At 40.0% G+C, this 17,250-nt stretch overlaps 1 protein-coding gene across 2 annotated transcripts; it reads right to left on the reverse strand.

Moving 5' to 3' along the window:
* Positions 1-1,143: 1,143 nt before the first annotated feature.
* Positions 1,144-16,839, reverse strand: WEE1 (WEE1 G2 checkpoint kinase). Of its 2 annotated transcripts, XM_019456271.2 has the most exons (11): positions 15,220-16,837; positions 13,552-13,757; positions 12,991-13,054; positions 12,631-12,803; positions 12,017-12,138; positions 8,258-8,404; positions 5,037-5,132; positions 4,864-4,949; positions 3,844-4,014; positions 3,599-3,744; positions 1,144-2,487 (listed from the first exon to the last, which is right to left on the reverse strand). In XM_019456271.2, the coding sequence occupies exons 1-11, from the start codon at positions 15,793-15,795 to the stop codon at positions 2,334-2,336; spliced, it is 1,941 nt and encodes a 646-aa protein (XP_019311816.1). In that variant the 5' UTR covers positions 15,796-16,837; the 3' UTR covers positions 1,144-2,333. The 2 variants fall into 2 exon arrangements, with proteins under 2 accessions (XP_019311816.1, XP_019311817.1); XM_019456272.2 differs by lacking the exon at positions 8,258-8,404 and having other exon boundaries at positions 15,220-16,839.
* Positions 16,840-17,250: the final 411 nt, after the last annotated feature.

Here is a 17,250-nt window from a genome sequence, read left to right on the forward strand (position 1 = left end):
TTACTACATTTTACTGTCATTTTATGTTTACCTGGGTCTCCCCTATTTTATCCTGAGTACCAAGGGGCAAAGACTATTTTTTACTGGTCTTTGGGCTACTAATTAGCACATAGAAGGCACTCAATGTAAGTATCCGGTAGTGAATGAATATAAGCCCAACTCTCCTCAGCTTTCAAATGGTTTAAGAATTCCTTCTTAGAAAACCAATTTTTTCCTACTTAATCTAATATTTTTAAACAATATGTGAAAATTTTACTGCAAATATCAACTTGATGAAAAACACCTGATTTTTTTTCTTTGAAGCTAGTGCACTTGAAAAATGCACCTTGACTTTGATCCCAATATACACCAATTTACTTTTTATAGCTTTGTCATCAGTGACTACTGAAATGTGTTACCTACTCCAGTCTTTGCAGCTTTTTAGGCTGTCACCCACACTGATCAGCTTTCTTCTCTACTGTTCCTGCCTACACTAATTCCTTTCACACCTCTAAAATGTGCATTTTAGCATGCCATAGGCTTAAAAGCTGAATAAAGTTATTAGAAATGTTTATAGTGGGAGAAATAGACCCTAATCAAACAAATCGTTTACCCATGATCAGAAAGCACAAGGATCTTGTAACATCTTTTTTTGTGTGTGTGTGACCTTACTCTGGTTCTAATCTACATCAGAAAAAGATGTCACGTAGAATTAGCACTGTTTATCACTTGAATCTGCACTCTTAATTCTTAAAAAATCCAGCCTAGTTCAACTGAGTTACAACCTCATTTTAAAGCTCTCTTCTGTGACTCAGCTCAAATTAGAAAATTATGAGTCATTACATCCACTTAATAATCTAAAGCTATTTTAACCTACATTATATTACATTTCTAGCAGATCAAATGTATAATATACAATGTGATGAACAAATATTAAATATGACAAATGAAAAACATTTATGATTGATGGACAAATTTTTCTTCAATCACAAAATGTAACTGATGTAGACTAAAGCTCATCATTAAACAATAAATGTTTCATATTCTATCAAAAATGTGTCCGCTGCTTTTAGTACTTTATATACATTATACTCTAAATGTTAAAATGTGATAGTAGACATAAAATAGTAGAAAACAGGCATCACAAGATTTAGACAATTATGGTAAGCTCAGAGTGACTTTTAATATGCCAATCAATGTTAGTAAAACACAAGTCAAGCAGACATGTGCAAACATGTTTCAAACCAAAATTAATAGGCAAACATACGACAGACAAATTCTATATTGTTTTTGCTTCTGCAATGTCTGGTTAGCCAGTATTATTAGTCAAATGGCTAATCATTGATAAAATATATTTTGTGAAAAGCTTGGAATAGTCAGAAGTCATTCTGGCATTACAAACAGCTATGTACACTATCGCCAAGATTAGTTTATATACACAAATATTGAAGAGAAACCGGGGAAAACATTTAAAAACAGACTAACAATACAATCAAGTACAAAACTTGGGTGGAGGGAGAGAACATTTTTAAAAAGGGTCAGGGAAGGGCATTATCAGGAAAAATTACAAAACCAGTAATAATTATACTACATTAATACAGCAATCCAAAAGGGGAAAAAAAAGGTGCATTACTCCAATGCACTAGCTTCAAAGTTCAAAGGAAAAAAAGGCAAATAGCTGCTTGTCATCAAGAGCAGCTACATATTTCACATAATTGTTTTCCAAAAAAGCCTATTAACAACAATGATTGTTTAATGCTACAATTTTACAGCAAGGACAAAACTAAAATAGCAGCAAATTCACAAGGCAATACTTCCACAGAATTATCATTCCATGGTTCATGCAGTGCCTACAAAGTGCTCCCAGTTGGATATACAAGTATAATTCACAATTAAAAAAAAAAAAAGAAATAGAAGATTGACACACAGGTACACTGAAGGCTGAGTAGTACTGAGTCTCTTAGCATTTCCCTTTTCAAAGGGAGAATATGTTTGTAATAAAGCCCTTGAGTCCTTTTTACAGGTCACTACAGGGAAAGTCACCTTTTATTACAATGCAACAGCAAACCATAAGCAGCACACCACCACAGTGGTTAACCCTGGAAAGGCTGGTGTAACATCCAACAGTGACTGACATCCTACAGAAGACAGACTAGTAAGACTAGACGAAAGCCTGATATAGCACTGGTCAAAATACAGCTTTCAACTGTAATTCACAAGTAAAAGTCCTAAAGGTATTTCAGTAAAACTACTGACACCGATTGAGAAAGTAATTTGCAAACTGGATTCTAGCAGTGATTTCAACCTAGCTTCCTCTTGTCACAGTTTTTTGGGGGAGGTGGGAAATGAGTAGTTCAGTATATGGTAAGGCTGACAGAGCGGTTCATTTTCTTTCCAATAAGTCGAGATGTTCTATTACTCTGGGTGGTGGACCTAGTGGTCATCCGATCAGTGAAGAGTGCTCTTTCCTCAGCTGCAGCTTTTGCCATCTGGGCTTTCTTGAGTTCTCTAAGAACATAAAAATAGGAAACAAGACTTTTCACCTATTGTTTTAATCCCAGGAAGGGATCATAGGAGGCCAAACATATAACTATATTGTCAGTTGGGAGATCTTAGCATGTCATCATTATTCTAAAGATATAACTGAGGAAAAAACTACAATATTAACTTTGCTTTTGCTCAAACAACTTAAATTTATGATTTTATTTTGTGCTCTCAAAATTAAAATATCATATACACTTGAACACAAGTAATAAAGATGCTAATAAAGAGGACAATAAATCTTACATAATTTCAAACAACACTACTAATTTATATTGTGAAACTATCTCTATATAATAGAGATAAAAGGAAAATTCTACTTCCTATTTGTATGAACTATGATGGCTATCAAACTAGTGGCAAATAAACCTTTTAATATTTCAAGACAGTTTTATTAGATTAAAATCAGCAATAAAGCAAATGAATTAGAATTAACATTCCAATCATTTTAGTGAAAATATCAAAGGTCATTCAGATCAAATATGAGACTCATTTACTAACCTAATTGACATGAATTTAATCCTTTCATAAAAATAAACAAAAAATGAAGGAAAATGTTAATTTATGGTGAGCGTTTAGGGGGGAAAAAACCTGTACAGGCTCACTTAGCTTTTGCCAAAGGGATTGGGGATTATTACCACTTGCAAATACTTGCTAGTCTTAAAATTTTTTTTAAGTCTAGGGGTGCCTGGGTGGCTCAGTTAAGCATCTGACTTCAGCTCAGGTCATGATCTCACAGTTCGTGAGTTTGAGCCCCATGTCGGGCTCAGAGCCTGGAGCCTGCTTCGGATTCGGTCTCCCTCTCTCTCTGCCTCTCCCCCACTCACACTCTGTCTCTCTCTCTCAAAAAATAAAATAAAATAAAATAATTAAAATTTAAAACATTTCTTAAGTCCATAATTTCAAAGTTGAGGAACAATACAAATTAATAGATCACAAACACTAATTTAAGGCAGAAATCCCCAAATTTTAACTGTATAGCATACCAGACCACCAGAGCCTTCACTGACAAAAAGCCTAAGTCATCTCATTAAAATTTGAAAATGAAAGTTAAAACATTCCAAAAACCCTCACTTACTTCTGCAAAAGTGAATTTTTGAATTTTTCAGCATTCAATTCTATTCGTAATTGTTCTGCACTTTTTCTAGAAGCAGATAGCAATACTGAATGTTTTACCAGTGCCATTGCTGAAGGTCTTTTCTCTGGGTCTGGATGAATCATAACCTTAAAAAGATAAGTAAAATTAAGGTAAAGACAGGCAATTTAATAAAACATTAAACCATTTCAATAAAAAGTGCTTTATATACAAAAAAAAATGCTCACTTTTAGCAACTCTGTAAACTCTTGGGAAAGCACTTGTGGAATCCGAGGTAATCTACCCTGTCTGATTTCATGCCATTGATCTCCATTTCTAGGAAGAGGTTCAGCACCAGCAGCACATACCACTGTGAGGGCAAGGGCAAAAATATCCGCTTTTGGTAGATGGGTATAGTTCTGTAAAATTAAAAAAAAAAAAAATTTTTTTAAGGGAATATAAAAACACCCAAAATAAGGTAAAATTACAGTGATGGCTTAAGTGAGAAATAGAACTAAATTGAAATATCCAATGCCACATTTAACTTTTAAGACCTATTCAGAGAAAAAGCTAAATTTGAGGAGTTTTTTTTAAATTACAAAGTAATACATACTTTGGGAGGGGAGTGGTAAATACATTTCTAAAAGTAAATGCCTTCTCTTTTTCAGTGGTTTGATTCAACTCTTAGAAACTCCTATCCTTCTGGGGGCATTCATATGAAAACACAAAACACATATATATGGACAGGTTACAAATATACATACACGTATAAAAAGAACAATGGGATCATACAATTTATTTGTTCTACATGTTCCACTTGCATTCAAAACTCTTACCACGAAATATTTTGTCACTTTTTTTTTTTTTTTGGTCACACTCTTTTTGAAACAGTACTATTAACTATATGTCATTACTTATTTTTGTTCCCTTACTGCTAAACACTTACTTACATTGTTCTCAAATGGGAATTCTGGATCAAAGGGTACAGGATTTTAAAACATTGATAGACACAAACTCTTTGATCTCCAAAAAGGCTATGGCATTTTATAGTTCCAATAGTAATGTATGAGAAATTGTCTTTTACCACAACTCCACCATTGTTGAATACTGTAAATCTCTGCCTCTACTGAATTTTGCTAAATTAAATACCCCAGCTAATGGTTTAGGCTTTTTTTTTTTTTTTTTGACCATTTTACCTATTATTAGCTTAAAAATTTAATGTCTGCATTGTTATAAAGCAAACAGGATTATTAAAGAAAAAAAACTACCTCCTGCAAAACTTCATTAGCAAGAAAACGGCTATCACCCTCTTCAACTTGTGGACTAGAGATCCTTGTTACATGACCAAGATCACCTATAAGTATTAAAAAAAATAGAGTCAAGAGTTAAACAACCTCTTACTTTATTTTAAGGTAATAATCTGGTCATCTTTTTTTCTTACCTATTTTAAACATTACTTTGTTTGATGCCCAGTCATCTTCATCTCCTTCTTCAGAGGCAGCATTTGGGATTGAGGTTCGAGATATGAAAATATTGCCTGTCAAACAATTAATTATGTAAGCTGCACTAACAATTAATACTATAACCAAAGCTCAAAAAACAAGGCCATGCAACAGAATCATCACAAAAGCTTTCAAATACAGATTCTCATATGTTCTACCCCAAAAGCCAATGAGAGTAAGAATCTCAGGGGATAGGAACTGGGGTTATATTTTCTAGGAACATATTTTCTTGCCTAGTACTGATCTTTGAACACTTGGAAACTACTGCATTAGACCCTTGTCATCTACACATTGATCTTCGGCTTTAACTACTTAGAAACAATACAAAAAGTAATAATGTAGTAATTTGTGATGCTACAAAATTATAAATTTTAACCTAATGCTACAGGCTGGTGCAAAACATACAAATAATAGAACTTGAATTTGGCTAATCATACAGCATCTACATCCCAATGTAGCTCTGTGGTTCATTTCTGCTGTACACATACTTTTTTTCTTTAAATTCTAGTAAGTTTATGATTGACATAAGTTTCAGTGACAGTTTTCACTTTAACAGTTCTACCAATGTAATACTGAGTTCATAAATGTTATATTTACTGAAGTCATCTTTCCAACTTCACTTTATTTATAGGACAACTTACTTTACGATGGTATTTGTGAATTTGAAATTTTAAAATTCACAAGCCTTACTATTTTCAACTTTTGGTACTTATAAGGGTCCACTGTGTTCGTCTGACACTTAATACAAGGTGTGAGTGATTTAAATCTTACTAATTCATATTTACTGCCTTCAGTCCAAATATTATATTTTCCCTTTTGAAAATAAAAATCTGAGTTGTTTACACATAGGTAAGAAATTCTTCATGTAACTTACAGAATTAAAGTAGGTTGTGTAAAATGATTTAATTTCTCATAAATCACACATTTCCACAGACAAAAAAACAAAAACCAAAAACTTCATTAAAGTCAACTTAAAAACACCTAGCTATGGGGTGCCTGGGTGGCTCAGTCGGTGAAGCATCAGACTTTAGCTCAGGTCATGGGCTTATGAGTTCTGTGCTGACAGCTTGGAGCCTTCCTTGGATTCTGTGTCTCCCTCTCTCTCTGCCTCTCTCCCACTTGTGCTCTGTCTCTCAAAAATAAATAAACACTGGGGGTGCCCAGGTGGCTCAGTCGGCTAAGTGTCCGACTTTGGCTAAGGACACGATCTCACAGTCTGTGAGTTCAAGCCCTGCATTGGGCTCTGTGCTAACAGCTCAGAGCCTAGAGCCTGCTTTGGATTCTGTGTCTCCCTCTCTCTCTGCCCCTCCCCTGCTGTCTCACTCTCTCAAAAATAAAAACATTAAAAAAACTTTAAATAAACAAACATTAAAAAAAAAACCACACACACACACACACACACACACACCTAGCCTAAAATTCATACTTGAATTCATCAACCTTTTAGCTTTAACTTCCACTTTGTAGGAAATACAGAGGAAAGAGGAATAAGCTAAATGATGCAAGGGAGGGGCACCTGGGTGGCTCAGTCGGTTAAGCGTCTGGCTTTTGGTTTTGGCTCAGGTCATGATCTCATGGTTTTGGGAGTTCAAACCCTGCACTGGCTCTGTGCTGACAGTGTGGAGTCTTCGTGGGATATTCTCTCTCTCTCTCTCTGCCCCTCCTCCGCTCATGCTGTCGCTCTCTCTCAAAAATAAATAAGCTTTAAAAAATTATAAAAAATTACGGCGCCTGGGTGGCTCAGCTGGTTGGGCATCTGACTTCAGCGCAGGTCATGATTTCAGTTTGTGGGTTCGGGCCCTGCATCTGGCTCTGTGCTGACAGGTCAGAGCCTGGAGTCGGCTTCTGATTCTGTGTCTCCCTCTCTCTCTGCCCTCCCCCATCCACATGCTCTCTCTCTCTCAAAAATAAACATTAAAAAAAAAAAAAAAAAAAGGATAGAAGCAGATGCAAAACATAGTCCTGAAATGGATACTAGTATGGACAAATCAGCCATCAAGAACCTGGGACACCTGGGGAAAATTTAAGCATGATCTGGGTATTAAAGGAGATGAAAATTTACTGAAACAAAAAGGTAGAGGTGACAGATGACAAGTTTTAAAACAGTATGTACATTATGAGGTTATTTTAACAAAATGAGAGGGATTTGCACTAAAATGCCATTGTAGCATGCACTTGCATCTTTTTAATATAAGATAATCATACTGCATGTGCCATTTGTTTTCTGCATAATACAGTAACACTTTCATGGTATATAGGCTAGAAATACCACGTTTGTATAGGACTTAAGTTTCCAAAAACATGTTCACATATCTCATTTGATTCTAACAACCCCATTACCAGTACCGGCATTACTTTAGGATTATGGTTCATAGCCTAGCAGAAGAGAAGGTCTTTAATTTTTTTTTTTTTAATGTTTATTTATTTTTGACAGAGAGAGACAGAGCATGAGCAGGAGAGGGGCAGAGAGAGAGGAAGACACAGAATCCGAAACAGGCTCCAGGCTCTGAGCTGTCAGCACAGAGGCCAACACAGGGCTCGAACTCACAGACCGCGAGATCATGACCTGAGCCGAAGTCGGACGCTCAACCGACTGAGCCACCCAGGCACCCTAGAAGAGCAGGGCTTTAAACAACAGATTCTCAGTCTCCCCATCAGAGTACTACCTAGTTCATGACTATACAGTTCCCATAAGACGTGGCAAATTTTTCCAACTTTTAATAAAAATTAGTTTATTGTCTCAAATATTTTGGGAAAACAAGGGAAAAGGTGTCTGGAAATCATAAAACAATACTTACATGTGGCTCAAAGTTCTTTTAAAACTAACAATGAAAAAACACAGTAAGATGTATGTATATATACACATACATACATATAAAGTTTATTTATTTTGAGCGAGAGAGAGAGAGCGCGAGCTGGGAAAGACACAGAGGGGGAGAGAATCCCAAGCAAGCTCTGTGATGACAGCGCAGAGTCTGACTGTGGGGCTCAAACTGACAAACCATGAGATCATGACCTGAGCCAGAATCAAGAGTCAGATACTTAACCAACTGAGCCACTCAGGTGCCCCATGGACGTGTATGTTTTCATGTTGTTTTAATGAAATCATTTATTCTCTATAACACTAAAGAACACAGGTCAGAGAATTTGTAATACTTACTAGGCTTTATATCCATGTGAACCAAAGACATTGAATGAATATACCTCAAGCCCCGGCCAACTTGCAAAAGGAGATCCTTCAACTCTGCTTCTGTAAAGTAACTCATGCTTCTATAGTTTTCACTTATGGCATCAGCTAAACTTCCACCTAACGAACATGGAAAAAATTAGCAATTTCTTCTTTCTGAAATATTTTTCTCCATCTTTACTGAATGTTCACAAACTCAACAAAGAAAGTGACATTTTATAAGACCTATTCCCTCCTCCTTGTTTGTGATATCAAAATCTTACTCTTTCAATAAGTAATATACTCACATAGGTACAAAATATAAAGTCTCTGTGTCATCCAGATACCCCAGCATCATACCTGGTTCTTTTTCCCAGAATAAACCAATGTTATTTGTTTCTTATATATCTTTTTCAATTCCTTTTTATACAAATGGTAACATTTTCATGATCTTGAAGATCATTCTTTACTAATACACAAAGACTACCTTGTTCTCTCCTAAGTCTCTATAGAATTCCACTGTATAACTGAATGGTAAGGAACTAACGAATCTCCTGAGGAACATTTTAAAATAATTTCCTTTGCTACTATATACTACGGTCTAAGAAATAACCTTGTACATTGGTCATACAACATACATTTAATATATCTCATAGAAAAAAAACTACTGGCTTTTAGAGTATGTATAATCATAAAACAATACTAGTATGTGGCTCAAGTGTGTGTGTGTGTGTGTGTGACACTAATCTTATATACAGGATAAACTTTTATAGCTAAGAGGGTTTTGGAAGACAAATCTGGGGCAATTTTACTTACACACACACAATCCCCCATAGAGAAGTCTGTACTAATGTATACTCCCATCATTAATATATGAGAATACTTGTTTTCCCACACCCTTGACAGTAGTCTATAAATTTTATAGGTAAAAACCAGTGTCTTAATATAGTTTTAACTTGCTTTTATAGAATCAAACCAACCAGCTAATTTGTTTATACTTTTAAAAAACTTTGTAAGTTTATACAAGTTTTATTAAAAACATTGTAAGTTTATAACTTATCTTAAAGGAAAAGAGGAGTTATACAAAGCAAAACAAAACAAAAACCAAAACAAACCACATCTGTTTAAAGCTTAGTTAGGAATAATAAAATCAGAGCCAGGGTAATAAAATCAGGGAGGTATACTGATACATGTTGTTAGTCAGGAAAGGCTAAATAGCAAAATGTCCAATGTGTTTTAAAAATAAAAATAAATCACACACCTCGATATTTTAGGCTTAAGTATATTCTCCATACTTGTACAAATTTTGAACTTCAGGAAAAAGAGGGCTTAGAAGAGAGGTCAATAAGCTTGTCAGACAAGTGGGCTTGAAGTCCTAGACCAAGTTTAATAAGATAGAATACAGCTGCTTTTTAGTGGGTCCAGCACCTATAGCTAGGCCAGTTCCTTCTATCTCATTGCTGAAAGAAAGAGAGAGGTGAGAGAAGAGCAAGACACTCAACTGATATTTCAGGTTCTCTTCCCCTATCCATCAATATTTTTCCACACTTGTTTACCATGGGTAAAAATTTCAGTCTCTCACCAAATCAAGACAAAAGACTTAAAATGCAAATGAGTGTTTGAGATAATAAAGAAACTTAGTCATGGTAAAGGATATCAATTACTCACCATGTACAAATGAAATAACAGAATCATTTCCCTGTGAAACTATGGAAAAGGATTTGAAGATCAGGTCTATTGTTAGGACATTCAAAGTTTTATGTGGAGAGAAGAATGGTGGCAAAAGGACACAAAAAAAGAGTTCACAAATGTATCTAGATCGCCTTATTTGCTTTCATTTACATAGAATGAACTATACTGAGGCAATCCTGTTTCACACAGGTCTATTTATTTTTTAAAGATCTGTATATTCTTTGTTTTATACTGTTCCAAAATAATAAACTGCTTCAGAAGATTATTTTATAATTTAACTTTATACCAGGACAAGGTTTTGTTTTTGTTAGGACAAAGTCTTCATAATGAGAGGTTAGCAAGACAACTCACCTCTCCCTATCCCCCCAGGACCAAGAGTTTTCTCAAAATTATTTGAATTACACCACCACATATTTATTTGGTAGATTGTTACAAATTTGTGATCCCGGACTGCTACGGAAATCCTTGTTAAGAGGACCAGCCACATCAAAGTGAGAGAGAGAAAGAAACTAGAAGATGGCATCTAGCAAACACGGAGTAGAGAAGACATGGTCAGACGGCCCTATATTAAGCACAGTAACTGAAAAATGAAGGTTAAAAACGGGAAGAGTCCACAAGGCCATGAGAGACAGCTACACACATATTTTGATATGAATAGAAACATTTCAAGAGATGTGTGAAACAAATTAGCAGCAATGCTGTATACTGAGCACTTAATTCTTTCAAGTGTAGAGAATAAAATGACAGTTCAGTAAGAAATTAGGCATGAGAAAAGGCTCTTTTACTTCTGTTTTGTTCAATGTTTTTAAATACTGAAAATCTGAATCCACTACCTACACCACTTATTTATTCACAAGCTATGAGATGGCTGGTCTTATTTAAGGAAAAAATAATGAAAGTCAACAAAAATAAGTAACAGAAACATAAATCATTGTTATCACCTCTCAATTATTCACTAAATTCTAAATTCTCTACTATTCAAATATACAGAAATGGAAATCCAGTGTATATAATGATTTACCTATTTAATAACAGGTATTTATAAGAACCAGAATTGAGACCAGGGTTTTGACTAAGGTTTAATGAAAAAAGGGGGGAACCAAGTTGGTCCTTAAAAGACTTGCTGAAATCGAAAGCTCTCCAGAAGTCCAAAACTGAACTTCTATAGATGCTTGTTTTGTTGGTTTGGAGGGGAAATGACGGAGAGAGGCAAAGCTAGAGAACTAAAAGAGTGTAACATAATAAAAGTCTGAGTGGATTCTAGTGGTACACTAGGCTGGATAAACGGGAATGGGGGCAAGATTATAGAATACTTTGGACAAATGGCTGAAGTTAGAACAATGGAGAGTCACTGTCACTGGTTTAAACCAGTATCAGTTTTAATAGCACATAAAATGAAATGGAAAAGGAAGACTAGATGCATTGAACCTGCGTTATTAACTACTATATCCCACATACACTATGCTACATGCTATGGATGCTAAAATACATATGGCAAGTCCACTGTCCTCTCCAAATCAGTGTGACTAACATGCACACAATATGCACAATTCTACTACTGAGGTAAAAGGGACGTTTACAATTTTTACTTAACATCAAGGTAGGCAATGAACTTGAAATTCATGTTAGGCTCCTTGATCTTTGTATTTTAAGAAATAAAAGGGGGGAGCGCCTGGGTGGCTCAGTTGGTTGGGTGGCCGACTTCAGCTCAGGTCATGATCTCACGGTTTGTGGGTTCAAGCCCCGCATCGGGCTCTGTACTGACAGCTCAGAGCCTAGAGCCTGCTTCGGATTCTCTTTCTCTCTCTCTCTCTCTCTCTCTCTCTCTCTCTCTCTGTCTCTCTCTCTCTCTCTCTGTCTCTCCCCTGCTTGCACTCTCTCTCTCTCTCTCAAAAATAAACGTTAAAAAAATTTTTAAATAAAATTTAATTTAAAAAAATTTATAAAAAAAGAAATAAAAGAAACACAGAATTAAAGTAGGATTTCAGATAAAAATAAGTATTTCCTCGGTGTTCATTTTTCTGAGCTCACAAGTTTCAAACAGAACAATGTATTACTCACCATTACAATACTCATTCTGTATAAGCATATGATCATCTTCTGCCCATGCAGAGAAATATCGAACTACATGAGAATGTTGTCCAAGCACTGCATGGGCATATACTTCCCTCAAAGCGTTCTGCCTAGGAGAAATTTGAGATTGATAGAATGGTACATCATTTTTATTCAAGCCTAAACTGAATTAATTTATCTGAAACTTCATAAAAGAAACTTGACTTGTTATCTATCATTATGCTGAAGAAATAACTTCCTTGAGAGGGAGGGTGTTAAGACTCTGTACCAGATTTTTCTAAAGGCTTCCATTAAAGAAAAATGCTAGTTACAAAGAAGGAACCTTGCTGGCCCTAGGACTCGGGAAAAACAAAACTCCATTTTACTGTGAATTCATGGATGCTCCCAGAAAAAAGAAATTTAAGTTAGCCTTCAAAATCAGACTACTCATATTATTTTACCAAGTTCAGTAAGAATTAATGGCACAAAATGAAAAGGATCTGATTAAATTATTATGGCTTCTCAAAAGTGAGAGAATTAATTTCACTACTTGGTTATGTAAAATCTTAACATTTGCAACACCATAGGGAATAAGAGTAAAAGACAAAAATTTTAATACGTACTCATCGACGGAGCCAGCCAATGGCTTTTTTGATCGCTTAATGGCATAAACGCATCCATCCAGCCTCTTCACACACTTAAACACAGAACCAAATTCTCCAGAGCCAATTTTCTCTAGCTCATGAAATTCTGTTGTATACCGTGACTTCATATTGCTTTCAGTAATTGTGATTCTCTGCAATAAGGGGTATATTCACAAAGACACGAAAATGATTTTTTGCTATAATAGCCCTATGTGTGAAATTTAAAAATCATTACGTTTTATGTTTGAATGCGTATTTAACATGTATATATGGTTACTTGTTAAGTAAGAAGTCGAAAATGAAATTTCAGAAACAATAAAAAAATAAAAAGCTATTTACTTTAGCAGGTCTTGTTTCATCTTCAAACTCATAATCACTGGCTTCCATATCTTCACCACAAGAACTGGAAAACATTATGTATGTTTCTATCAGATCTGACAGACACATCAACTAGAGATCCAAAACTTTATCTGATAGATGTACAGTGAAAATGCATTTTAATGAATAAAAACAGACAAGAAAGCACTTAATTTTGTAATCATAAGATATACCTCAGCTGATTAAAATGCTGTCCCTACTGAAAAAAAATGCAGATTAACTACAAGCCAATACCACTGCACATATCAAAATTTAAGTCTTTCTAAATAATAAATAACTCTCTCTGCCTGCTTCATTTTGACACCAGATTTCCTACAAGCCATCTAGGCTTTTTATTCCTTCCTTTCTTACACCACTTCTTCTCCACAGCTGATTACTTCCCACCTGCCTCTCCTGGGAAGCAAGTGCTAGTAACAGAAAAATTTCAGAGTATAAATTTCCATGTCATTCAGATGAAATTAAATTTTGATAAGTACCACAAATCAACCTTGGATGGTTAGGGAACCAAACTAAATAACTTACTCATTCCAATGTGTTCGCTTTCTTCTACGACACTGTCCTGAGGAATGAAGTAACACAGAATCTGGGGTAAAAGGATTAATATTCACTTGAGGAGTCTGTCGCATGTCAAATTCCCTTTTTCCTGATTTTTCTGTATCCATGAACAAAGAACCACCTCGGAGTTTAACAGAGCTGGAATCAATTCCTCGAGCTTTGGAGAGCAAACTCTAGGGCAGGAAAAGTAAAATTTTAGTATCTAAATTCTATAGACCGCTTTCTCAACCCAACCTTCAACAAGCTTTTCTCATGGCTGATAGTGCAGGTCAAAGCAACACACAATCCACCGCATCTCAAGCAAAATAAACAGTGCTTAACTTGAACAGTGAAAGGTGGATACCAATCACCTTTTCTGAAAAAGACAGCCACATAAAATAGGTCTCTAACACTAAAAAGAATAGAAATGCAGACTAAAATTAAGTTTATTCTAGAGTCTAAAAGTTAAACTCTTTCAATCCATCTAAAAATACAAAGCAGTCAGGGAGCCCCATAAAAGCTCCCTCCCGCCCCCCCCCATCCAAATAGGGCTTTCAAAACCAACTTCGCTGGACTCCTCCCCACGCTTCCAAAGGGATCTTGCCTTGGGCATGTCCTTAATACACAAGAACACTCAAAAAACAAAAAACCAAAAAAACCCACACTTCTTCCCAAGGTCTATGATTAACCGCACTGAACCCGACTCACTTACAAGGTCCATTTTCCATATTACTCTTATAAACATGATACTTGTCTTCAGTTCAGGTATGGTTCATTTCAAAATCTGTTACTTCTCAAGTTCCACAAGTGGCAATCTGCATACTCACTTGCCACTCAAAAACAGGTGCTGAACACCTCCTTCATTGTGATACGTTATCAGCAGTTTGAAAGCACAAGGGTCCAAACAACACCACCACTGCTGGCTTTAACAGTTGGGTTGTCCCCAATCATTAGTCAGGCTGACCACACATAGGCACTGCAAACCCAAGGGTGTAAACAAACGCTTACCCGATAAATATGCACGGATAGATTCTTAAAAGCTACCCTGAATTAAGGAATCTTTACGACTGGAAATGCTTGGAAGGCCAGCCTTTCCTCCCAAGTCGAAGCGCAGTCACCCTGCATACCTCCAACTTAACCCCTTAAGGCCACATGACACGAAACGGTAAGCGCATGAAAAAATTTTTTAACCGAACTCCTGCGTGTGCCGCCCAAATTACAGGGCACCTCACTGCGTTTAAAAGGCACCATATGGCTGCCGCCCTCGGGAGTGTCAGGTGGCCGCGCCAGCACCACTCCAACATCTTTCCAAACCACGTTATATCAGTGCCACACTCCGGGCTGACACGCTCGGCACGGCCCCGACTCGACCGGCGTGAAATCGTCAGCCACCTGGACGGCGCCGATCTTGAAAGATGAAGAAGTTCCAGAAGAGGCCCATTGTTCAGTTACATAATCTTAACGGACAACTTCTGGGCAGGGCCAAAAAGAGGGGCTGCCAACTTTTTGTTGCGGCTCAGGGGAGCGAGTGGGGGTGCGGCCGGGCGGTTATGTAACCGAATCCGGGGAGCGCCGCGCTCGGCTCCTGGCGCCGCGGCCTTTTTAAAAGGCTGGGCGGGCGCGGGCTCGGGGCGCCCGGGCCCCGCGTCCTCTCACCTTGGGCGTGTGCGGCGTGTCGAAGAGCCGCAGCTTGCGGAAGGTCTTGTGCGGCGGGGTGCCGGGGTGGTCCGGCGGCGGCGAGCAAGGGCCCTCGCTAGCCCGGCGCGCCCCGCAACCGCGCGGGGACGCGTCCCCCGAGCCGCCGCAGCGCACCGGCGAGAACGAGCTGCCCAGGAAGTAGGCGGCTGCCGGCGACTTGACCGGCGATGAGGAGCCGAAGCCCTCCTCCTCCCATGAGTCGCCCTCGGCCCCGCCGCCCGCCGCGTCCGCGCCCGGACAGGCGCCTCGCAGCAACATGTCCTCCTCCAGCTCCCCGGGGCTGCCGGGGGCCGGGCCGGGCGAGCGGCGGCGCTCGGGCCCGGGCTCTGTGGGGCTCCGCGCGGGCGGCAGTGGAGAGTCAGGCTCTTGAAAGGCCGAGTCCTCCCCCGTGCTGTGGCCGCTGCCCTCCTCCTCTTCCTCCTCCTCCTCCTCCTCACAGTCGCTACAGGGCGAGAAGATCAGCTTCTGCCGCAGAGTGCAAGAAGCCCCGGGACGGCGGGGCGGCGGCGGCTGCTGCCGGCTTAGGAAGCTCATCTCGCCCTGGGGCCGGGGCCGAGGACCGGAGAGCCGAAGCCCGCGGAGTCGAGGACTCGGGACGGCCTAGGGGGCGGGTCCGCCACGTGCGACTGGGCGCGCCTGGTCGCCGCGGTGGCGGACTTGCGCGGCGGCGGGCTGCGGCTCCGGAGCGCTCGGGACTGCGGGCGGCGGTGGCGGGGGTCGGCAGCGGCGGCGCGGACTGTCCAGCGGAGGCGGGGCGGCCCGGGCGCCGAGGCTGGTGTCCCCGCAGGTCCAGCCGCAGGTTCGGGCTCCGCGGCTTCCCGCGACCGTTAACCACGTGAGTGCCCAGCCCACCAATCCCCGCCCAGCCCGGGGTTTGAAAAAAAAGGAGGGCGCGACGTAGCCCGCGGGGGAGGGATCAGCTACGCGATTTTGGCGCGAACCCGCTGGCTCCGCCCGCCCTCGGCGGCCCGGCCTGGGCGGGCGGGGCGCCACGGGCCTATGAGGGAGTCCGACCTCCGGGAACCCAGCCGGGCACCGCCCGGTCGGGGCCGGACGGGGCAGCCGAGGCGGCCCTCTGGGAGGAGCGAAGGGTGCTAGGCTCGACTAGGCCCAGCCGAACGCCACCCTGGAGGCGGCTTGCTCGTGGTACCTCAGCGCTCTCGGGTCTGAGGTGGGGGCCAGGGAACACTTCTGGGTTCCTCCGGGTCGGGGCGAGCAGGAAACCACCGTGCCTCTCCTGCCAGTCCCGTATCCTTTCGGTGCGAGCCGCTGGGGGCGTTGTAGGCGTGGCTGTAGGCAGTCACGTTCCCCGGTAGAGGTTTGAGCCGGAAATGGTGACTCGGGCCTCTGGAGCTTTGCGAACTGAGCGCGTTGCTTAGGCGGGACCCAGAAATCAGCAGGAAGGCCCACAGACGAGAGTCGGAGGCGGGGGAACGGCTGTGGGGAAGGCCTGTGGAGCCTCAGTTTCCCCCCAGGGTGGCTGTTAGGGTCGGGTGTGTCCCCAGCGAGGTGAGTTCCCCCAAACTGTGGCAGTCCACCCGAGACTTGTCCAGAGTAAATACCAGCGGCACCAACAGTCGGCCCCAGCACGAAACCAAGTGCTCACCACGCGGCCACGGTGTTTATATTTGTTTGCCAGCACGTGGGCAAGTGTTGGCAAAACGGATTGGCCCACCTCACAGCAAACTTAAATGCACCTTGAGAAGAAATCACTCTAGTGCCCGGTCAAACTGTGATCTCATCTGCCCTTTAGAGTCGCACAGGAAAGTTTCTGGAATTTTTCAGATGTAAATAACCCCGTGATGAATATTCTGACTCCTCGCGTGGTTTTTTTTTCTGTGTTGTTTGAGGTTTTTTGTTTTTTTTTAAAGATAGATTCATAGAAGTGAGAATTACTAGGTCAAAGGATATAAGCTGCCAGACTGACCTCCAAAAGAAAACAATTTACTTTCTCACTAGCAGTGGATTAGTGTACGCTGCTCCTGAATT

Source organism: Panthera pardus, unplaced genomic scaffold, assembly GCF_024362965.1.
Source record: "Panthera pardus isolate Hobbes unplaced genomic scaffold, ASM2436296v1 HiC_scaffold_12, whole genome shotgun sequence".
NCBI classification, from domain to species: domain Eukaryota; kingdom Metazoa; phylum Chordata; class Mammalia; order Carnivora; family Felidae; genus Panthera; species Panthera pardus.